This window comes from Haliotis rufescens, unplaced genomic scaffold, assembly GCF_023055435.1.
Source record: "Haliotis rufescens isolate VD_foot unplaced genomic scaffold, xgHalRufe1.0.p SCAF_7, whole genome shotgun sequence".
Lineage (NCBI taxonomy): Eukaryota > Metazoa > Mollusca > Gastropoda > Lepetellida > Haliotidae > Haliotis > Haliotis rufescens.
In genome coordinates, this window is record NW_025964361.1 from 11,168,439 (window position 1) to 11,193,681 (window position 25,243).

General features: G+C 43.1%; 1 protein-coding gene across 7 annotated transcripts in view; it reads left to right on the plus strand.

Annotated features, from left to right (window-relative positions):
* The window catches only part of LOC124127845 (rho GTPase-activating protein 26-like), an 87,389-nt gene extending 79,000 nt beyond the window's left edge, over positions 1-8,389 (plus strand). For all 7 annotated transcript variants that reach the window (XM_048387812.1, XM_048387813.1, XM_048387811.1 and 4 more), the window contains one exon: positions 1,409-8,389. In XM_048387812.1, the coding sequence (XP_048243769.1) occupies positions 1,409-1,503 (95 nt within the window). In that variant the 3' untranslated portion in view covers positions 1,504-8,389. The remainder of the gene's footprint in view (positions 1-1,408) is intronic.
* The last annotated feature ends 16,854 nt before the right edge of the window (positions 8,390-25,243 follow it).

A 25,243-nucleotide genomic window follows, 5' to 3' on the forward strand; every position in this document is an offset into this window, starting at 1 on the left:
TTACCTGGGATTCTGGAGTGAATAGGTCCACTCTGTTGACTCCTGCTGTGTGATGTGCCTACATTATTGTCCGTGGAGTGTCAGGTGACAGTTGCTCCATCTGTTGACTCCTGCTGTGTGATGTGCCTACATTATTGTCCGTGGAGTGTCAGGTTACAGTTGCTCCATCTGTTGACTCCTGCTGTGTGATGTGCCTACATTATTGTCCGTGGAGTGTCAGGTGACAGTTGCTCCATCTGTTGACTCTGCTGTGTGATGTGCCTACATTATTGTCCGTGGAGTGTCAGGTGACAGTTGCTCCATCTGTTGACTCTGCTGTGTGATGTGCCTACATTATTGTCCGTGGAGCGTCAGGTGACAGTTGCTCCATCTGTTGACTCTGCTGTGTGATGTGCCTACATTATTGTCCGTGGAGTGTCAGGTGACAGTTGCTCCATCTATTGAAACCTGGAGTGTCAGGTGACAGTTGTTCCATCTATTGAACCCCGGTGACTGTTGCTCCATCTATTGAAACCTGGTGTGTCTGGTGACTGTTGCTCAGATTATTAACCCTGGGCTAGATGGGTGACTGTTGCTGTGCTGTGTGTCTTCTCCTCACACTGTTTCCTTATGTTTCAGTGTGCCCTTCTCTTCAGACTCTCTTTCTATGTTTGAATGTCAGCTCAGACTCTCTCCCTGTTTCAGTGTACCCTTCACCGGCTATGTTTCAGCGCCACCTCAGACTCTCTCGCTATGTTTCAGTGCCACCTCAGACTCTCTCCCTATGTTTCAGTGCGCCCTTCACCTCAGACTCTCTCCCTATGTTTCAGTGCACCCTTCACCTCAGACTCTCTCACTATGTTTCAGTGCCACCTCAGACTCTCTCACTATGTTTCAGTGTCACCTCAGACTCTCTCACTATGTTTCAGTTCACCCTTCACCTCAGACTCTCTCCCTATGTTTCAGTGCACCTATCACCTCAGACTCTCTCACTATGTTTCAGTGCCACCTCAGACTCTCTCCCTATGTTTCAGTGCACCCATCACCTCAGACTCTCTCACTATGTTTCAGTGCACCCATCACCTCAGACTCTCTCCCTATGTTTCAGTGCGCCCTTCACCTCAGACTCTCTCCCTATGTTTCAGTGCACCCTTCACCTCAGACTCTCTCCCTATGTTTCAGTGCACCCATCACCTCAGACTCTCTCACTATGTTTCAGTGCCACCTCAGACTCTCTCCCTATGTTTCAGTGCACCCATCACCTCAGACTCTCTCACTATGTTTCAGTGCACCCATCACCTCAGACTCTCTCACTATGTTTCAGTGCACCCATCACCTAAGACTCTCTCACTATGTTTCAGTGCCACCTCAGACTCTCTCCCTATGTTTCAGTGCACCCATCACCTCAGACTCTCTCCCTATGTTTCAGTGCGCCCTTCCAAGGAGCCTCACTGGTTGGAGGGGACGTTAGACGGCCGGAGTGGACTTCTCCCTGAGAACTATGTGGAGTTTATAGATCCCTGACCACACCCACAAGAGACATTCAACACTGTTTTACATGTTTTATAAGAGCTAAAAATGCAGCAGTTGTTTTGAACATTTTATCAAGTTCTGTTCGTTGTCTTTTTATAAAGGATAACCCGGTTGGTGCAGAGTAGTTTGCCAGTGCTCAGTTTGGTGTTTTATAAACTTGTTACTTCAGTTTCGTTTTATCAGGATGAGTGAGAGCTTTTGAGTGGCACTCTGAAAAGTGGCACAAGAGTTTAATAAGCAGTGATGGACTCTAATAGGCACTCATTTGATAGATGATGATTAATGACAACATGAGGCCTCGAAAACTTGGCTACAGTGAAACCCTGTGAAAGCTGGAAACGCATCTTTCAACTGATTAGTGTTTGAAATATCTTCATAAATAGAAATTACTATTATCTAGCCCAGCCCACTCCAAGGCTACTATCATGGTCACCTCCATTGGTAACTAAACTAGCCCAGCCCACACATATGATACTAGGCTTGGTAGTCTTGTCAGGCTCCGTCGGTACATAAGCTAGCCGATTGGTCGGGTAGCCTAGTGGTTTAAGCGTTTGTTCGTCACACCAAAGACCCGGGTTCGATTCCCGACATGAGTACCATGTGTTGAGCCAATTTCTGGTGTCTCTCGTCGTGATATTGCTGAAATATTGCTAAAAGCGGCATAAAACCCTACTCTCTCTCTCATAAACTAGCCCAGCGCACACCTTGTCTACTGCCGTGGGTCATCTGTCAGGCTCCATCACTGCTTAGGTAGGAACAAAAATGGGAGACACTGTTCAGATTATTGAAGTCACTGAAGTGTGAGACAGTGTTGATCACCCTACCATAAGATCATATCAAGTGCCATGTCTACCTAGGAAGTTAGAAAACCTGGAAATAAAACCACACAAGAGAAGATGTTTTAGTTTGATTAGAGGTTTGGGTTTTTTTTCTCTAGCCTCGTTCTCTTCCCACATCTCTGAATGCCAGGGCTGTACAGAAGTAGGCAGATTGGGAGATTTTAAGGCTCTGTATACTTCCAACTAACTCATTCGTGTCCATTATTTCTAATGCTCTGTAATGCTATGTTGATTTGTCCATACTGGTTTTAGTCATTTAATTTTAGAATCATAGGTAATGGCATTTTGCAACATTCCAAAGTTCGAAGCTCACTATTTTTATAAGTTATTAGTTAAAATACAAGCAAGACTAGCAGGAGTTTTGGACTTTTGTTTTTTTAATTCTGCTCAGATGTTGATGTCATGGAATTATAATTGTACAGCATTAGGAATTCTGTTTATCCTCCTGGATTCTTAGCTTTTCCCCCCTGTGCTGTTGATATAGGTTTGTTATAATTTTGTTTTTTATTCTTCAATAAAATAGAGACTGATTTGAACTGTGAGTCAAGGGCCAAGTATAACTGTATTGTATACAGTAAAAACCCTGTTATTCCAGACCCTGATTATCTGGACGTCCATCCTGAACCACCTTCAGGAATAACATGGTGTTCCTGTGCCCTGTACTTGCATACCTTCTCAGTCAACACACTTCCTCCTCTTTGGATATATTTTGTTTCTGACCAACAATTAACTAATCTTAGTCCATGTAACTTTTCCTCTGTGAAATCTTTTAGCATCAGGGTATGAAATTAACAGAAATATTCTTGTTAGAACTTGTACATACATAACAGAACGACATGAAACTGTTTGACTGTATTATTGAAGCTGTTTCCAGGATATGATATTGTGGCCATGTTGCGTGCGAAGCTTGTGACATCATGTGACACACCAACAAGAAACCAGCATTTGGTAGCAGAACTTGCTCCTAACAATTAGTCATCAGGTATTTTCTCTACCTCTTTTTTCCACCTTTATAAACAACTAAAAGGAAATAATACCTGCTTGGGTGGAAGGTTCATTTTGTTCCCAGAGCCTCAGCTTGGATTTATAATATTCAAAGAAAGTTAAGGACCACCCAATGCTTTCATATTGCCAAAGTTAATCTGTCATGCCTAGACTCATTAACTATGCCTAGACTGAATGACTATGCCTAGACTCATTAACTATGCCTAGACTGAATAACTATGCCTAGACTCATTAACTATGCCTAGACTGAATAACTATAGTTATATGAAAGAATCGAGTGGTCCTTAACTTCTTTGAGTAGTTGACGATGACAAATGCTCCAGAGGTGCAGTGTTTCAAGATGTTACTCTACTTAGCTGCATATGGCAGCCACATGCATTTAAGATGTATTATTTTCATGAAGTAATTGATACAAATGTTCTGTTGCTTGCTCATTCAAGACAAAAGTAATATTTTGGTTTGTTTGTGATAGTTTTTAATAAGGTTGGGTCACAGGTGACCTTGCAACCTCAATTTGCTATGCAGGATTATGTCCCTTATTTATACCAGGATCTGCTTACCATGGGTTTGAATCCCAGATTTCGTACTGATCCTGATTATGGCCTGTCTGCTAAGTTGGTCCACCCTGGACTTCAGTAGGAACAGCTGTGTCGTGAGAAAATGATGACATTTTGAATGCGCTATACTATCCAAGACTCGTTGAAAAAGTGTGTATTTCATCAACCTGCGGGTACTGAGTTTGTATTAACAAGATGACTGTTAAGAAACATGGATACAGAGAATGTGGATTGTTTAACAGAATAGTTCATTTCGACATGAAGTCAGTCTTTAATATTTCTGAAGATTATAGTGATTTGGTACCTTTTTAACATTATGTATGGATGTGAAGGTAAAGTTGATGAAACTATTCTTGTTTTGATAAAAACAGTACATATGTATATGAATCAGTGAAATTTTCAGTTACTTTGGTCTATTGGACATATACTACTTAAGAAAAGTTAAGGACCTCCGGATTCCTTCTTATTACTATAGTTGATCTGTTACGCCATGACAGATTAAATATAGCCATATGAAAGAAATGATGGAAACTGCCAAGATAGATAAACTATAGGAACATGAAAGAATCCAGTGGCCCTCAGCTGTCTTTTTTAGTGGTATATATTTGTGCATTACACTTGTGACAATGTGACATGTTTAATACAGTGTTCTGTTGAACATGAATGATTCTATATGTGATTTTCTATGATAATTTGTTAATCTAGGCAGGGTAACAGGTTTCGTAGGACTCTACAGAGTATAGCTATAATTTGGAAGTGCCAGTTCTCTAACTTAGTCAGACTACTGTGTTGGTTTATGTCAAACAAGTGCCTTTTTGTTGCCTTTAGACATGGAAAATACACTTTGTATGCCCATTTTTTCTATAGTGTATTTAATGCGATTTGGCTTCGGATGCCAGGGATGCTTCATCACAGCTTTATTTGTGGTTATTCATAGTTGAACATATGCAGAGATGTATTCAACATTTGTTTTATTTTTTTATTTTTTATTTTTGGCTGTCTGGAATGATAATTCTTACCTGAGCTTGGATACAATGTTGAAATCTTGATTGAATGGTGATAACATGTTAATGAAAGAGACAAGGCATGTTAATGAAATATTTTATCTAAATAATGATATAGGTGTCGTATTCACTCAGTCAGTCCCTTTTTGTTAAAGGTATTTGTAACTTGTTTTAAAAGACAGATATTAAGTCTAAAACTTTTATTTGCATGGTCCATGCTTAGTTTTTGATTGTGTACAATACATTTTCATTATTTTTGTTACTTTGAAAATGTCACTTGTGACCTGGTGCAGGGACATTTTAGTAAGAGACTGGTCATTTATTATAGAGGTGGGTGAAATTAAGGGTTTCGAGGGCGTCATGACAAAATGAAAGCGAATGAAAATGGGGCGGGGGTCGCCAAAATTTATCACTGTTATTGGGGGGATGGGGGTGTAAGGCAGGGCAATGAAAATAAAAAATATCAATTTGAACATTATTTTGGGACTTGTCTTTTAATAGGGGTGGGAAATGTCATGAAAAAGTGTTACAGGTATTTCGGGGGCAGGGGCTTGGTAAAAAGTTAAATAAAATGGGGTGGGTGGGGGGTGGGGGCTACTCAGCAGAGTATGATACAGTCCCAGGTCCAATATTACACTGGTCACCACCCCCTATAATAAATTACCCGTCCCCGAGTATTAATGTTGTACGACCATGTTTGCTTGAAAGTATCAAACCATGTGTTCTAATGTGTCAGATTGACATTAAGTATTTCCTTATCCAAGACTATGTCCATATGTATTATAGCCACTGTTATGCATTACCTGTATATACATTTGTATAATTTAGCAAGAAATATTGAAGAGGAATACTTTCTTTTCTAAGTGAATTGAATCTAATAAAATAATATTTGTTGTAGGTGTTGTCAAACAGGATATAACGTTACATGGTGCATTAATTGATTGATTGTATATGCATTGAGTGATGATTGTCATCTGTAATAAACTTTCTAATGCTATTTGTACTGTGTGAATAGATGTGGTTTTGTCTAAGAAAATGTTTTCTGTGATTTCATAAGTCACATTATGCAAGGAAAAGAGTTCTAAATGAATTCTATTGACAAGTAGCGTTCTGCAGTTGCCATGACAACAGATCTTAAACAATAATGAATCTTAGTGATCCCACCTTTTTTCCAAGGACAAAAAAATAGTTTGATCTATTATACCAGTACCTTTTCAAAATGGCTGCTTCAGTGGCCATTTTGTAGAACTTTTTCAGTGTGTTATCATCTAAATTAATACAGACAACTTTGACTGGAGATTCATCTTATAATTATTTGGTCATTATCTTGATAGAAGAATATGAAAATGAATAAGAATAATGTCATGTTAATTAAATTTTATCTGAGCCTGTAGATCCATTTTGCTGTCATTTTGGCACAATTGTTTGTAAGGAGAATGTACACATATATATATCACATTTAATTAGTGGATCTGTGACTTTTCTTGTCAGTCTAAAAATACCAAACATTTTTATAGTTTAGTGTACAATGCTATTAATGATATTGTAGAGAGGTGCATGGAAGGTTAGTAATCATTCTTCAATACTGTACAAGGGCAGAAGGATATACCCTAGTAGTTGAAGTAATCATTACTGCGTAGTCGAGGCTGACTTCCCAAAGGAGTAAATATGTGGCACCCATTCCCATGATATTACAGGAAAATGGGAAAAGCAGTAGTAAGCCTTACTGAACTAACTCATTATTGTAGATGTTTGTAATAAAGGGGAATGGTAATGTTAGGTTGTATGCCATAGGCTATGTTCATCAAGTGTCACTGACAGTGAGAGCCAGATGCCACACATTTCCACACATCGTCAAGTTATACATGTATTCCATATTATCACAAGGAGGATTTATGTTAAATATATATTTACCTGCTATATTGGGATGAAGTAGCATAATGTTCCTGATATGCTTGGAATCGGGATTCAATTGAATAACGTTCCAGTTTGCTCCTTTCTCTATATTCATTGGTGTACTGGACAGTAAAGGGCTATGTATTCAGTCAGTCCAACTTGTAACAGCTAATCAATTCGTGGAGACTTAAACTGTCCTCTGCATGGGCCCTAATAGTGGCTCTTCAGCCTAACTATGGATTGTATCCAAGGGTTGGAGAGTCAGTACTTGTGTTAAACTGTACATAGTGTAAACATGTCTAATTGGTGCTTCCCCTGTTAGCGCTGATATTTACTGAGTCTGTCGAATTGATGTTGACCTGTACATATTCGGCTTATGTGCTCAGACACAAGCTTCATAGGTCATGAACCTAGTAGTTAGTGTCTCAGGCAGCGGATGCTTTCTCTGGAGGGATGGTCCCTGTTCTACAAGTACAATATTCATAGTCCATGGACCTTGTGGTTGATGTCTCAGACAGCGGATGTTTCCTGTGGAGGGATGGTCCTTGTTCTACAAGTATGTCAATATTCATAGGCCTGGACCTTATGGCTGGTGTTTCTGGCAGTGGATCTTTGCTCTGGAGAGATGGTCCCTGTTCTAACAGAACAAAGCCAGTAGCCTGGGGGTTAAAGTGTTGACTTGTCACGCGGAAGACCTCGGTTCGATTCCCGACATGGGTACAATGTGTGTCGCCCATTTCTGGTGTCCCCCGCCGTGATATTGCTGGAATATTGCTAAAAGCGGCGTTAAACCATACTCACTCACTCTACCAGAACAATAACATTCACAGGCCATGGATCTAATGGTGGATCTTTGCTCTGCAGAAATTGTTCGTGTTCTGGAAGAATTGCTACAGTATTCACAGGCCACAGACCCTGTAGCTGGAGTCTCAGGCAGTTCTATGAGTATGGCTACATCATGAGAATGTGAATACATTGGATACCTAAGTGCAGGAATGTGTGTGTAGCAGGACGTGGAGTCATCCCACAGATGACATCCTTACCTTGTCAGCTTGCTCAGACGGGGTTAACCTCTTTGGTCATGTGGACAAGGCGTCCAATCTCTGATCAGAAGCTCCGTCGTTCGAATCCCATCACGGGACTCAGAAATTTTATGGCCGCTACATGTGTATGGACAGTAACAGTAGTATACTCCAAGTTAGCCTACTGACTGTGAAAGCAGGAACCTAATAGTCTAATCAGCTACATATCCTACATCAGCACTTCCACAGTTGACAACTTCTGTAGATACTTGTGTAGGATTTATCATCACATCTGTGGTTAGTGTCATAGTCAAGTGTTGAAAAAGGATAACAAATTTTGCATGCACATAATGAGAAAGATATGTTATTGTGTAAATTAGATGTCTTTTGAAGAAACGGACCAACATGCCAGGCCTCAAAGTTACAAATTTTACCAAGTAGCCATATGGCTACAAGCATTTTTTTCCAGGTTGCCAGTGGTAAAATCAAGAAGTCAAGCCAATATTGTAGGTAGCCAAAAGCATTTGAAATTATCTTTTATCAAATAACTATTATAATATGTACAAGTTATAGCATTATTCTTGGAATTGTATATAAGTGAAAACTGTACTTGATTTTGTTACTTGTGACTTGAACAATGATGCAATTTATGTTGCAAGATTATATAGGTATATCCTTGCTAATCCAATGAGCATTGTCAGCTGAAATAAGATCCAATTACAATAATATTTATGTATTTTTGTTCATTGTCAACTTTAGCAAGACTTATACGTAAGTACAATTATTAGCAGACATGTTTTCCACATTTAGCTGTTATATATTTTTGTGTCTCCAAATGTGAAGCAATAGAATTTAGTTGCCACAAGATATTTTGAAGGTAGTCATTTGGCTACCTCTGAATTTTAGACAGTAGACAAATTGAAATTTAGGTCGAATTGGCGGCCGTTTTATTCGCAACTTTGAGGCCTGCATGCTGTTATATAGCCGAGAATATTATATATTCCCAAATGCTTAAATGTTCAGTGACCGTAGATGTTGAAAAGTCAAATGCTTGAAAAACTAACCACTATGTCATGATTGTATGGAAGCCCATCTGTGCCATATATTCTCCTGTCTGTAAATGCCTGTTATGTACATAACGTGATACATAATAGTCCTTTTTTCATATATACTGGGATGAAACTAATATGTACAATATTATTATGAAGTGACAGTTTTATTGATTTCTTGTCTTGCAGTAGTTAGTTTTTTCAGCCACAAACAATACTGACTGCTGTGGACTCCCAGGTCGAAAAGGACATGTTCCTGATCAGATAGCTAATTACCTGCATTTATGTAAGATGAACTTATTTCCTTCCTGTTCCAACATTGTCAGATTATTCATGCAGGGGACATCGCTCTCTGCTTCTGTAGATAAACTTTCATCTCACACAACTGCACTGCACAATTCAATGTCATCTGGTTGAAGTGGACATGGTTCATCTTCCTTCTGCAATATTCTAATCAGATTATACAGTTGCTTTAATAAACTGTGGAAACAAATACAGTATTCGACGTAATAAGCACCAAGGTCGCTCTCAAAATTAGAAATAGGGGGCTTTTATTAGAATATTATTTTAGTGAAAGAAAACAGAGTTAAAAGATCATAAATTTCATGGTTTATGCTGACAGCCTGAAATGTTTAAAAACGACAGATATATTTTTCCAGGATTTAATTGCCATTATTAAAGGTGCATATAACACACAAGTGCATATTATACATGAATAATTAAGTCTTGAGAACATTGATCAATCAGAAGGGGTGCGAATTAAGATTGTTCACTAGCCAATATGTTAGCAAATATCGCCGTGGGCGCTTATTAGAGAGGGGCGCTTATTACGTCGAATACAGTATGAAGTTCATGATTTCCTAGCATTAGCCTGAACAAAACCTATTTAATGATGTGATGGTTGTATCTTATTATATTAAACTTGAATATGAATAATCCAATCTGTGTATCTTGAGCTGTATCAGTCACTAAACTTATCTACAGTGAAACCCTCTTAGAACGGACCCTGTCAGTCTGGAAACATGTTGTCAATTGAAATTGGAAATAATGTTGGTAAAGGGTATTTATAGATATCCAGGATTTGCTAATATGGGCAATTTCTGTGTAACTTGTACTGTCTGGATTAATAGGGGATCATTGTGATTATTTTGATGACCTCGTGGTCCTCCTGTTGAACTGAGCTGTGAGCCCTTCATCAGATATGCTGCTCCCAAACATCAACTGTTCTTCTGCATGACAGCTGTGGCTGATCATAGTGGCCTTATTTGATTAGAGCATTCTGTGGTCCATCCATAATATTATTGATAAACTGCAACAAATTTGTGTACTTTGTGTCCAAATTCAGTAATGTCAGATTCTCTTGTTCACTATTGACCAATGATAAATGACAGGTTATTATAATGGGTTGTCCTAAAACTGAACTTTATGCATAAGAATTATGAGTTAAATAACTGTGGAATGTGATGCGGTGCAGGTATCCGGGATTCCAAAATAAGTGCCTTTGGCAGGCAAATTGGGAAATATTGTTATTTTGTTATAAATTAGAAAAAAATCAGTGTTTTCATTTTCAAGTTATTTTATCTTTGAAGTTTAACATTGCACTCAATGCAATAATGTTAAACTAAGCATTAAAGCCTCTTCCTCTATATTGGTCCTGTTATCATCAAAATACAAGTCACCTTACGAAGACATATCTTTAGATATAAACAGAACAGCATTAATTGGGAAATGTTTAATTCAGTTTTGGGAATTTTTACTGACATTCGCTTCAGACTTAGTGTTGAATAATTGCCTTTTATCAGATCAAGATCAATCTCTGCTGTGTCAATATTTCCCATGAGAATAGATGTAATTGAGCTTTGCAGAAGTAGTTGAGTTACAGAAACTTACCCTGATGAAGGTGCAGGACATCTTACTGGAAGTGTCCTGTGGAAGCTGCTTGTAGCCTTAGGGTTCATTCTTCAGTATTATGCCTACCTTACTTCAGCTGCTATGCAATCAGTGTTGGGGGTTTATAGTTGTTGTGTCGATGTTGCTTCACTATCTTTGTAAAATCTACCCAGTGCTGTCACATGATGGCAACTTGAGCCTGGAGATGGGAGCTCTTTAAATCAAAGCATCGCCCGAACTATGACCATCAGGCCTTTAAGTTTTTGTCAGTTGGTTTACAAATGTGTTGGCCTAAAGTTTGATGTAGGTGGTCAAGAACAATAGAAAATAGTACTGCTACTGATGAATGACAAACAAGTTTTAACAAGGCAAAATAAAAGGTAATTGATTGGTGTGTTTTTTGCAAGAATAAAGATTTTTATACGTATTATTCACAACTGATAAAATCTTTGGGTTTTTTTTCATTTCACCCAATAATAAAATATAGTCAGCCAAATTTTGTTTTGTTGAAAGTCCTTTTTCTATTTTTAATTTCAGTTGTTTTTCAGTGTGTAGGTCTCGTAAACCAGCTAAAAAACTATAAGGCCAAATGTGAATCCTATTCCACAGAATGATCCTGTCAGGTTCGTAGAATGGCGATTCCATGTACATAATAACCATTTCAGTTTCCTTGCTCGGACAGAACTACAGATACCAATAAGTGATGCAAGACCAAATTTCTTTAACAATGTTTTTTAACCAAACCCTGGCTCTTGGTATTTCAGCAGTTACATTGAGTATGTGACAGTGTCCAGAGTTTACAAACATACCTTATAAATATTTCTGTATCATATTCATCATAAGTATCACTATTGACCTGGTTGACATGACTCTGTTAGATATGTATGTAAATGTTGATCAGCTGGAATTACTGATATGAATTAACACTTTGTGTTTAATTGCATGGAAAACAATAAAGAGTGTGTCCCACTCTGCTTCATATACCTCTATGTCATGTGAGATTATTGTTATTGAATTGATTCTAACTTCTGTTGACTGTACAACATGCGCCATTCCATTTCAGGAGCACAGGCACTTGATGCTGTAAAAAATAAAGAAAACAAATTCTTACTTTGGGAATATTTCCAGCAGCATATGCTTGTTTATTTTTTATTTTTTTCTGTCAAGTGCCTGTGAGCGTAGGGTCATTTATTTACTCTGAACAAGTAGAGCAGATTTATTTTTCTAAGTGTACATTTCTCTCCAAGTTGTTTCCGCATATTTACATTTACATACTGTGTCTTACATGTTTTCTAGTATTGTATGGTATTCAAGTAAGGAAATATTTGACATAACTGTTAACCCTTAACCTGTTGTCACATATAGAAGTGATTCAGTATAAGAATTGTTATAGAATTTGATCATTGTAGAGAATTTAATCATGGAACCTTTCTTAAATCAGTAAGTCATTGTTGTATTTTTTACATATCACTGTTAAAAAATAACCAAAGTAAATGTAATGAATTTAAAATGAAACATGACATCTGTAAAGAAAAGTTTATGTTTTAAAAGTTTAGAAAAATGAGACACTATTTGAAACACTATTCCACCACTGCAACTGATGCACACCATGTCTTCTTGCAGCAGCTGGTTATGATGTTACAGGAATTGTTGAATATAATCTGTGCTTTTATGTGTGTCTGTACTCACTGTCTGTGGTAATGCACAATTTGTTAACCAATCTCAGAGAATAAAGAAAGAGAGATACTGAAAGACAATGTTTGTAATGTTTTTGCTTTGCATCACTGTGGTATCTGCAGGTTCCCTGGGACGCTCTGATGTACAATGCAGGAGATAAATACTTCAACAGGTGCTCAGGTACACAAAGCAGGGAATCAACTTATCAACATGGGCCCTGGGGAGCAGCAGATGCTCTGGCTTACAATGCATGACATTAACCCTTAACAGGTGCCCTGGGATGCTCTGGTGTACAATGCATGGCAATAAGCAGGTGCCCTGGGATGCTCTGATGTACAATGCATGGCAATAAGCAGGTGCCCTGGGATGCTCTGATGTACAATGCATGGCAATAAGCAGGTGCCCTGGGATGCTGTGACGTACAATGCATGGCAATAAGCAGGTGCCCTGGGATGCTCTAACGTACAATGCATGGCAATAACAGTGTTCGAAATACCTGCCTGCCCGATCTTCCGAGACGGGTTGATTTCAACTCGGGCTGTCAGATTTTCAAATCTCCCTGCCCGACGGTCGGGTTATATTTCATATGTAAAAATATTCAAAATATTTCCCGATGATAAGTATTAATTCACATGTAAATGATAAAATGTAACCAAAAAGAAACCCCGTTAGCTTATCCTGAGAAACATGATTATAGTGGGCAGGCAGGTTTTGGTCAGGGCTGGCAAGTATTTCAGCTAGCCAGTCCTGTGGTCTGGCTGAAATTTTTGGGAGTTTCATACCCTGGCAATAAGCAGGTGCCCTGGGATGCTCTTGTGTACAATGCACAGCAATAAGCAGGTGCCCTGGGATGCTCTGGCTTACAATGCACAGCAATAAGCAGGTGCCCTGGGGTGCTCGGTTGCACAATGCATGGCAATAAGCAGATCCTCTGGCATACAATGCATGGCGATAGGCAGGTGCCCTGGGATGCTCTGGCATACAATGCATGGCAATAAGTAGGTGCCCTGCGATGCTGACGTACAATGCATGACAATTATAGGTGCCCTGGGTTGGTTGGTTTGTTGTTTGACACCGCACTCAGCAATATTCCAGTTAGCTATATGGCGGTCTGTAAATAATCAAGTCTGGACCAGACAATCCACGCAATTGGGATCGATGACATGCATCAACCAAATCGGCGAATCTGACCATCCAGTCCCGTTAGTTGCCTTTTACGGCAAGCATTGGTTGCTGAAGACCTATTCTACCCCGGAATCTTCACGGGTCAGGTGCCCTGGGATGCTCTGGCATACAATGCACGTCAATAAGTAGGTGCCCTGGGATGCTCTGGTGTAGAATGCATGTCAATAAGCAGGTGCCCTGGGATGCTCTAGCATACAATGCATGGCAATAAGCAGGTGCCCTTGGATGCTCTGGTGTACAATGCATGGCAATAAGCAGGTGCCCTGCGATGCTCTGGTATACAATGCATGGCAATAAGTAGGTGCCCTGGGATGCTCTGGTGTACAATGCATGGCAATAAGTAGGTGCCCTGGGATGCTCTGGTGTACAATGCATGGCAATAAGTAGGTGCCCTGGGATGCTCTGGCGTACAATGCATGGCAATAAGTAGGTGCCCTGGGATGCTCTGGCATACAATGCATGGCAAAAAGCAGGTGCCCTGGGATGCTCTGATGTACAATGCATGGCAATAAGCAGGTGCCCTGGCGTACGATGCATGGCAATAAGTAGGTGCCCTGGGATGCTCTGGCATACAATGCATGGCAATAAGCAGGTGCCCTGGGATGCTCGGTTGCACAATGCATGGCAATAAGCAGGTGCCCTGGGATGCTCTGATGTACAATGCATGGCAATAAGCAGGTGCCTTGGGATGCTCTGGCGTACAATGCATGGCAATAAGCAGGTGCCCTGGGATGCTCTAACGTACAATGCATGGCAATGACAGTGTTCGAAATACCTGCCTGCCCGACCGTCCGAGACGGGTTGATTTCAACTCGGGCTGTCAGATTTTCAAATCTCCCTGCCCGACGGTCGGGTTATATTTCATATGTAAAATTATTCAAAATATTTCCCGATGATAAGTATTTATTCACATGTAAATGATAAAATGTAACCAAAAAGAAACCCCGTTAGCTTATCCTGAGAAACATATGATTATAGTGGGCAGGCAGGTTTTGGTCAGGGCTGGCAAGTATTTCAGCTAGCCAGTCCTGTGGTCTGGCTGAAATTTTTGGGAGTTTCATACCCTGGCAATAAGCAGGTGCCCTGGGATGCTCTTGTGTACAATGCACAGCAATAAGCAGGTGCCCTGGGATGCTCTGGCTTACAATGCACAGCAATAAGCAGGTGCCCTGGGGTGCTCGGTTGCACAATGCATGGCAATAAGCAGATCCTCTGGCATACAATGCATGGCGATAGGCAGGTGCCCTGGGATGCTCTGGCATACAATGCATGGCAATAAGTAGGTGCCCTGCGATGCTGACGTACAATGCATGACAATTATAGGTGCCCTGGGTTGGTTGGTTTGTTGTTTGACACCGCACTCAGCAATATTCCAGTTAGCTATATGGCGGTCTGTAAATAATCAAGTCTGGACCAGACAATCCACGCAATTGGGATCGATGACATGCATCAACCAAATCGGCGAATCTGACCATCCAGTCCCGTTAGTTGCCTTTTACGGCAAGCATTGGTTGCTGAAGACCTATTCTACCCCGGAATCTTCACGGGTCAGGTGCCCTGGGATGCTCTGGCATACAATGCACGTCAATAAGTAGGTGCCCTGGGATGCTCTGGTGTACAATGCATGTCAATAAGCAGGTGCCCTGGGATGCTCTAGCATACAATGCATGGCAATAAGCAGGTGCCCTTGGATGCTCTGGTGTACAATGCATGGCAATAAGCAGGTGCCCTGCGATGCTCTGGTATACAATGCATGGCAATAAGTAGGTGCCCTGGGATGCTCTGGTGTACAATGCATGGCAATAAGTAGGTGCCCTGGGATGCTCTGGTGTACAATGCATGGCAATAAGTAGGTGCCCTGGGATGCTCTGGCGTACAATGCATGGCAATAAGTAGGTGCCCTGGGATGCTCTGGCATACAATGCATGGCAAAAAGCAGGTGCCCTGGGATGCTCTGATGTACAATGCATGGCAATAAGCAGGTGCCCTGGCGTACGATGCATGGCAATAAGTAGGTGCCCTGGGATGCTCTGGCATACAATGCATGGCAATAAGCAGGTGCCCTGGGATGCTCGGTTGCACAATGCATGGCAATAAGCAGGTGCCCTGGGATGCTCTGATGTACAATGCATGGCAATAAGCAGGTGCCCTGGGATGCTCTGGCGTACAATGCATGGCAATAAGCAGGTGCCCTGGGATGCTCTAACGTACAATGCATGGCAATGACAGTGTTCGAAATACCTGCCTGCCCGACCGTCCGAGACGGGTTGATTTCAACTCGGGCTGTCAGATTTTCAAATCTCCCTGCCCGACGGTCGGGTTATATTTCATATGTAAAATTATTCAAAATATTTCCCGATGATAAGTATTTATTCACATGTAAATGATAAAATGTAACCAAAAAGAAACCCCGTTAGCTTATCCTGAGAAACATATGATTATAGTGGGCAGGCAGGTTTTGGTCAGGGCTGGCAAGTATTTCAGCTAGCCAGTCCTGTGGTCTGGCTGAAATTTTTGGGAGTTTCATACCCTGGCAATAAGCAGGTGCCCTGGGATGCTCTTGTGTACAATGCACAGCAATAAGCAGGTGCCCTGGGATGCTCTGGCTTACAATGCACAGCAATAAGCAGGTGCCCTGGGGTGCTCAGTTGCACAATGCATGGCAATAAGCAGGTGCCCTGGGATGCTCTGATGTACAATGCATGGCAATAAGCAGGTGCCCTGGGATGCTCGGTTGCACAATGCATGGCAATAAGCAGGTGCCCTGGGATGCTCTGATGTACAATGCATGGCAATAAGCAGGTGCCCTGGGATGCTCTGGCGTACGATGCATGGCAATAAGCAGGTGCCCTGGGATGCTCTAGCATACAATGCATGGCAATAAGCAGGTGCCCTGGGATGCTCTGGTGTACAATGCATGGCAATAAGCAGGTGCCCTGCGATGCTCTGGTATACAATGCATGGCAATAAGTAGGTGCCCTTGGATGCTCTGGTGTACAATGCATGGCAATAAGTAGGTGCCCTGGGATGCTCTGGTGTACAATGCATGGCAATAAGTAGGTGCCCTGGGATGCTCTGGCGTACAATGCATGGCAATATGTAGGTGCCCTGGGATGCTCTGGCATACAAAGCATGGCAAAAAGCAGTTGCCCTGGGATGCTCTGATGTACAATGCATGGCAATAAGCAGGTGCCCTGGGATGCTCTGGCGTACGATGCATGGCAATAAGTAGGTGCCCTGGGATGCTCTGGCATACAATGCATGGCAATAAGCAGGTTCCCTGGGATGCTCGGTTGCACAATGCATGGCAATAAGCAGGTGCCCTGGGATGCTCTGATGTACAATGCACGGGAATAAGCAGGTGCCCTGGGATGCTCTGGCGTACGATGCATGGCAATAAGTAGGTGCCCTGGGATGCTCTGACGTACAATGCATGGCAATAAGCAGGTGCCCTGGGATGCTCTGGCATACAATGCACAGCAATAAGCAGGTGCCCTGGGATGCTCTGATGTACAATGCATGACAATAAGTAGGTGCCCTGGGATGCTCTGATGTACAATGCATGGCAATAAGTAGGTGCCCTGGGATGCTCTGACGTTCAATGCATGGCAATAAGCAGGTGCCCTTGGATGCTCTGGCTTACAATGCACAGCAATAAGCAGGTGCCCTGGGGTGCTCGGTTGCACAATGCACAGCAATAAGCAGATCCTCTGGCATACAATGCATGGCGATAAGCAGGTGCCCTGGGATGCTCTGGCATACAATGCATGGTAATAAGCAGGTGCCCTGGGGAGCAGCAGATGCTCTTGTGTACAGTGCATGGCAATAAGCAGGTGCCCTGGGATGCTCTGGCATACAATGCATGACAATAAGTAGGTGACCTGCGATGCTGACGTACAACGCATGACAATTATAGGTGCCCTGGGTTGGTTGGTTTGTTGTTTGACACCGCACTCAGCAATATTCCAGTTAGCTATATGGCGGTCTGTAAATAATCAAGTCTGGACCAGACAATCCACGCAATTGGGATCGATGACATGCATCAACCAAGTCGGCGAGTCTGACCATCCAGTCCCGTTAGTTGCCTTTTACGGCAAGCATTGGTTGCTGAAGACCTATTCTACCCCGGAATCTTCACGGGTACGGTGCCCTGGGATGCTCTGGCATACAATGCATGTCAATAAGTAGGTGCCCTGGGATGCTCTGGTGTACAATGCATGTCAATAAGCAGGTGCCCTGGGATGCTCGGTTGCACAATGCATGGCAATAAGCAGGTGCCCTTGGATGCTCTGGCGTACAATGCATGGCAATAAGCAGGTGCCCTGGGATGCTCTGGCGTACAATGCATGGCAATAAGCAGGTGCCCTGGGATGCTCTAACGTACAATGCATGGCAATAACAGTGTTCGAAATACCTGCCTGCCCGACCGTCCGAGACGGGTTGATTTCAACTCGGGCTGTCAGATTTTCAAATCTCCCTGCCCGACGGTCGGGTTATATTTCATATGTAAAATTATTCAAAATATTTCCCGATGATAAGTATTAATTCACATGTAAATGATAAAATGTAACCAAAAAGAAACCCCGTTAGCTTATCCTGAGAAACATATGATTATAGTGGGCAGGCAGGTTTTGGTCAGGGCTGGCAAGTATTTCAGCTAGCCAGTCCTGTGGTCTGGCTGAAATTTTTGGGAGTTTCATACCCTGGCAATAAGCAGGTGCCCTGGGATGCTCTTGTGTACAATGCACAGCAATAAGCAGGTGCCCTGGGATGCTCTGGCTTACAATGCACAGCAATAAGCAGGTGCCCTGGGGTGCTCAGTTGCACAATGCATGGCAATAAGCAGATCCTCTGGCATACAATGCATGGCGATAGGCAGGTGCCCTGGGATGCTCTGGCATACAATCCATTGCAATAAGTAGGTGCCCTGCGATGCTGACGTACAATGCATGACAATTATAGGTGCCCTGGGTTGGTTGGTTTGTTGTTTGACACCGCACTCAGCAATATTCCAGTTAGCTATATGGCGGTCTGTAAATAATCAAGTCTGGACCAGACAATCCACGCAATTGGGATCGATGACATGCATCAACCAAGTCGGCGAGTCTGACCATCCAGTCCCGTTAGTTGCCTTTTACGGCAAGCATTGGTTGCTGAAGACCTATTCTACCCCGGAATCTTCACGGGTCAGGTGCCCTGGGATGCTCTGGCATACAATGCATGGCAATAAGCAGGTGCCCTGGGATGCTCTGATGTACAATGCATGGCAATAAGCAGGTGCCCTGGGATGCTCTGGCGTACGATGCATGGCAATAAGCAGGTGCCCTGGGATGCTCTAGCATACAATGCATGGCAATAAGCAGGTGCCCTTGGATGCTCTGGTGTACAATGCATGGCAATAAGTAGGTGCCCTGCGATGCTCTGGTATACAATGCATGGCAATAAGTAGGTGCCCTGGGATGCTCTGGTGTACAATGCATGGCAATAAGTAGGTGCCCTGGGATGCTCTGGTGTACAATGCATGGCAATAAGTAGGTGCCCTTGGATGCTCTGGCGTACAATGCATGGCAATAAGTAGGTGCCCTGGGATGCTCTGGCATACAAAGCATGGCAAAAAGCAGGTGCCCTGGGATGCTCTGATGTACAATGCATGGCAATAAGCAGGTGCCCTGGCGTACGATGCATGGCAATAAGTAGGTGCCCTGGGATGATCTGGCATGCAATGCATGGCAATAAGCAGGTGCCCTGGGATGCTTGGTTGCACAATGCATGGCAATAAGCAGGTGCCCTGGGATGCTCTGATGTACAATGCATGGCAATAAGCAGGTGCCCTGGGATGCTCTGGCGTACAATGCATGGCAATAAGCAGGTGCCCTGGGATGCTCTAGCATACAATGCATGGCAATAAGCAGGTGCCCTGGGATGCTCTGGTATACAATGCATGGCAATAAGTAGGTGCCCTTGGATGCTCTGGTGTACATTGCATGGCAATAAGTAGGTGCCCTGGGATGCTCTGGTGTACAATGCATGGCAATAAGTAGGTGCCCTGGGATGCTCTGGCGTACAATGCATGGCAATATGTAGGTGCCCTGGGATGCTCTGGCATACAATGCACGGCAAAAAGCAGGTGCCCTGGGATGCTCTGATGTACAATGCATGGCAATAAGCAGGTGCCCTGGGATGCTCTGGCATACAATGCATGGCAATAAGGAGGTTCCCTGGGATGCTCGGTTGCACAATGCATGGCAATAAGCAGGTGCCCTGGGATGCTCCGATGTACAATGCACGGGAATAAGCAGGTGCCCTGGGATGTTCTGGCGTACGATGCATGGCAATAAGTAGGTGCCCTGGGATGCTCTGACGTACAATGCATGGCAATAAGCAGGTGCCCTGGGATGCTCTGGCATACAATGCACAGCAATAAGCAGGTGTCCTGGGATGCTCTGATGTACAATGCATGGCAATAAGTAGGTGCCCTGGGATGCTCTGATGTACAATGCATGGCAATAAGTAGGTGCCCTGGGATGCTCTGACGTTCAATGCATGGCAATAAGCAGGTGCCCTTGGATGCTCTGGCTTACAATGCATGGCAATAAGCAGGTGCCCTGGGGTGCTCGGTTGCACAATGCATGGCAATAAGCAGATCCTCTGGCATACAATGCATGGCGATAAGCAGGTGCCCTGGGATGCTCTGGCATACAATGCATGGTAATAAGCAGGTGCCCTGGGGAGCAGCAGATGCTCTTGTGTACAGTGCATGGCAATAAGCAGGTGCCCTGGGATGCTCTGGCATACAATGCATGACAATAAGTAGGTGACCTGCGATGCTGACGTACAACGCATGACAATTATAGGTGCCCTGGGTTGGTTGGTTTGTTGTTTGACACCGCACTCAGCAATATTCCAGTTAGCTATATGGCGGTCTGTAAATAATCAAGTCTGGACCAGACAATCCACGCAATTGGGATCGATGACATGCATCAACCAAGTCGGCGAGTCTGACCATCCAATCCCGTTAGTTGCCTTTTACGGCAAGCATTGGTTGCTGAAGACCTATTCTACCCCGGAATCTTCACGGGTCAGGTGCCCTGGGATGCTCTGGCATACAATGCATGTCAATAAGCAGGTGCCCTGGGATGCTCTAGCATACAATGCATGTCAATAAGCAGGTGCCCTGGGATGCTCTTGTGTACAATGCATGGCAATAAGCAGGTGCCCTGCGATGCTCTGGTGTACAATGCATGTCAATAAGCAGGTGCCCTGGGATGCTCTAGCATACAATGCATGGCAATAAGTAGGTGCCCTGGGATGCTCTGGCATACAATGCATGGCAAAAAGCAGGTGCCCTGGGATGCTCTGATGTAAAATGCATGGCAAAAAGTAGGTGCCCTGGGATCCTTTAGCGTACGATGCATTGCAATAAGCAGGTGCCCTGGGATGCTCTGGCATACAATGCATGGCAATAAGCAGGTGCCCTGGGATGCTCTGATGTACTATGCATGGCAATAAGTAGGTGCCCTGGGATGCTCTGGCGTACGATGCATGGCAATAAGCAGGTGCCCTGGGATGCTCTGGCATACAATGCATGGCAATAAGCAGGTGTCCTGGGATGCTCTGGCGTACAATGCATGGCAATAAGCAGGTGCCCTGGGATGCTCTGGCGTACGATGCATGGCAATAAGCAGGTGCCCTGGGATGCTCTGGCATACAATGCATGGCAATAAGCAGGTGTCCTGGGATGCTCTGGCGTACAATGCATGGCAATAAGTAGGTGCCCTGGGATGCTCTAGCATACAATGCATGGTAATAAGCTAAGCAGGTGCCCTGGGATGCTCTTGTGTACAATGCATGGCAATAAGCAGGTGCCCTTAGATGCCCTGACGTACAATGTGTGGCAATAGCAGGTGCCCTGGGATGCTCGGTTGCACAATGCATCGCAATAAACTGATCAGCAGGTTCTCTGGTGTACAGTGCAGGATAAATTGATCAACAACCCGTGAAGATCCGGGTTGGAATACGTTTTCAGCAACCCATGCTTATCGTGAAAGGCGAATCTGCTTGTCGTAAGAGGCGACTAACCGGATCGGGTGCTCAGGTTCGCTGACTTGGTTGATGCATGTCATCATATCCCAGTTACGTGGATCGATTATCATGATGTCAATCACTGGATTGTCTGGTCCAGACTCGATTGTTTACAGACTGGATATAGCCGGAATGTTGCTGAGTGCTGCGTTAAACAACAAACAAACAAACAAACAAGCAAATCGATGCTCTGGTGTAAAATGCAGAGCACAAGCTGATCACCAGGTTCTCTGGTGTACAGTACAGGATAAATTGGTCAGCAGGTGTCACTTAATGCACTGTACAATGCAGGGTGATAAGCAGGTGCCCTGGGATGCAATGCAGGGAATTAAGGATGAGTTCAGGGCCAACATCACCCACAGGCAATTGGTGTGATGGAACTATGCAATCGGTTGAAAGCTGTAGGATTAAAAAGTCACCAACTGATTGGTATCAAGATGACTGCTAAACCCAAACATTTAACAATGGGGTGGACGCGGTGTCATAGCTTCTAGCAGTTGCGTCACTGGCGTCACTGGCGTCACACCATGTTCAGTGATGGATTTAGGTTCCTTCCCGACTTCACTGAATGGCTGGAGCGGTGTTAGGAGACGTGCTTGTCTGTATCTGTGTAGAATACCACAGTATCAACACGACATATAATGATGCTGTGGGCTAGCATAACCTACATCCAGCTACAACTCATCCGTCTTTCGACTCACGATAGGATCGGATTTCGTGAGTTTTGAGGACAGTCGTGGTACCCTTTGCACCTAGGTTCGGTCATCAGAATTAATTCCAAGAGGATAAGGCTCGCCTACCAACAGTCCATTTCCATGGATTCCATGAGAATGGGAACATCCGGGTACCTTGGACAACTTAATGCCCCGAATTTGGCCAATGAACCGCCACGAACTTGTCGTCCTGTAGTTATACAATTTGGACCAAGGTGCAAGATGGGTGGTTCCCGATCCCAGGGGATACCATCAGGACGTTCATGCAGGATATGTGAGGCGATTGTTTGGGCCCACAATCGTTATTAACATCCACTACCTGATGCTTTATAGAGGCGGTCGGGTAGCCTAGTGGTTAAAGCGTTCGCTTATCACGCCGAAGACCCGGGTTCGATTCCCGACATGGGTACACTGTGTGAAGCCCATTTCTGGTGGCCCCCGCCGTGATATTGCTGGAATAATGCTAAAAGCGGCGTAAAACCTTACTCACTCACTCACTGATGTTTTATAGCTGAGATATGTCATATATGACCATCGCATTTCCATTCAATTCCTGCGATCTCTTATTTCCCCCATATTATGGTTGTCTGATTTTGTACTTAAACGATTAGATCAGGTAAACACCACGTATCATAATTTTCATTAAATACAATATGTGTTGTTACCACAATGAAACCAGTGAGGAGAATCGTACAATCAACATGCATGTATGATGTCACATAAGGAATACACCTTCACTTCGGAACTACAACATTGATCATGATGTTATGATTCATTGTGGTTTTGTATCAGCATATATAATTCAAAACTCTTCCAAATTCCAATCGCAATTAATCCCAGCAATGTTTATGTTCTTTACACAAGTTAAGTATATCACATACCTTGTGCAGCAGTTGCTTCGGGACAGAAAATGTGCAGTGTGACTACAATTTGATGCCGTCGAAGTGTACCAATCCATGAATGATTTTCAATATTTCCGTCTTAAATGTGTAATAGTACCAGAATAAATACATGGAGCAATATGGGTTACTTTTAACATTCAAGCTCTGTTCACCTGTTTTCATCAACTTTCTTTTATATTCGAAAGGGCTTTTAACGGAAGAATAATCATAGTTTGGAATATTAATGACACGTTAATAGTGCATGTATACTGACAGGCAAAAGACAGTATTGCCCCATTTTTTGTCCCCGTGTGTAATCGGGCGGGCGGTGGAAACCAGCGAAGCTCCATACGGCGATGCGATGAATATAAATTTGCAAAAAGTAATTATTGCCTTTCGTTCCCCAAAAGTTCAGATTGAGATTTCGCGATGTCTGAGTGTGTATGGAAAGAAACATGGCTATTTTGGCAGTATATTACAATGAGTCGGTTAACTCATGCCTCGTATGCCTACGGGGGACACGGGGGGGCCAAGTCGTCTAAGGCGCCGTGATTCGCTGTGCAGAGTTGCGTCCCTTGGGCATGCCGAAAACCTATGTTTGTGGGTTCGAATCCCTGTTTCCTCCGATTATGTTTTTAGGTTTGTCAGCACCATACCCGTGCTCGTGGGTTTCACCGAAGTGGTAAATGTCTGAGACCTGCATCACTTCCGGCTTTCCTCCCACATTAAGCTGACACGCCGCGATATAACTGGAATACTGTTAAAAGCGGCGTTAAACCCCACTCACTCACTCACACACTCGTATGCCTACGCGGTTTCTGAAGCTACTTTATGATAGTGAATAAAATAATGTCTTAAACTTGGATTATTTACATAATGACATTATATGGTAAAGGGAATATTACCTTCGTGTGTTTTCGTACCGTAAATATCATATTTTAAGAACAGGACAACTACACGCGTATTATGCTCGCAAAATGATCAAATGCCTTTTCAATTCCTAATATATGATATTTACGATACGAAAACACATCTTCATTGATTTTAGTAACTTATTTTCTTTGTACACACGTTTATGTTGTTCTAAGAAATGAGAGGCGTGGGAAGTCCAGCAGAGTTCTGCAGATTTGCGTCGCTTAGGCGTGCCAGGATCTGCTGAATATTAGTTTGTCATCATCACTACGACCTGCGTCAATTCGGGTTTTCCTCCCATATTAAACTGACACTTCCTGTAGAACTGAGATATGCTCTTCGAAGCGGCGTTATTTTAAGCAAACGCACTCACTCATACAAACAACACACGGGTATCCTGATTGTTTAAGCTCCCGTTTTGGAACTTACTGATATTAGTTTTTTTGTTTAACGCCGCATTCAGAATATTCCAGCATGATTATGTTTCATAGTGATTCAAAGTTTTGAAAAATAAATCACCAACACACACCAACACTTAAACAATAAATATAGTTGTGCTTGTGTGTGTGTTTGTGTGTGCGTGCGTGCGTGTGTGCGTGCGTTTCTTCTATCCATGATTTCCTCTTCCCCTATCGGACAATGAAGCAGCTATTTCTAATTACTAGCCTGGATGATTTTTTTGTAATTTAATATAAAATTATTAAAACAACGCCAGCAATACACTGTCATTAACCATCCTCGTCTCTCGTACAGACCCTAGAGCATTCACTTTTTAATAAAACAATCGTCCCCATTCCCCTCTCATCCCTTCTCAGCTCTAGCAGCCGACACCCATTCCGTTTTCAGCTCCTTGATTAAGAGACTTTATGGTTCCTGCTTTTAACACTCGTGGTTTCCCTGTCGAATGGCTATTTTAACCCAATGCGCACACGACTTCATTTCAAGGCAATATCGGAGACGTATTGGGATTCCCCTGTTCTATTTATAGACCGGAAATGACGTTTCACGACGCGGGAAAA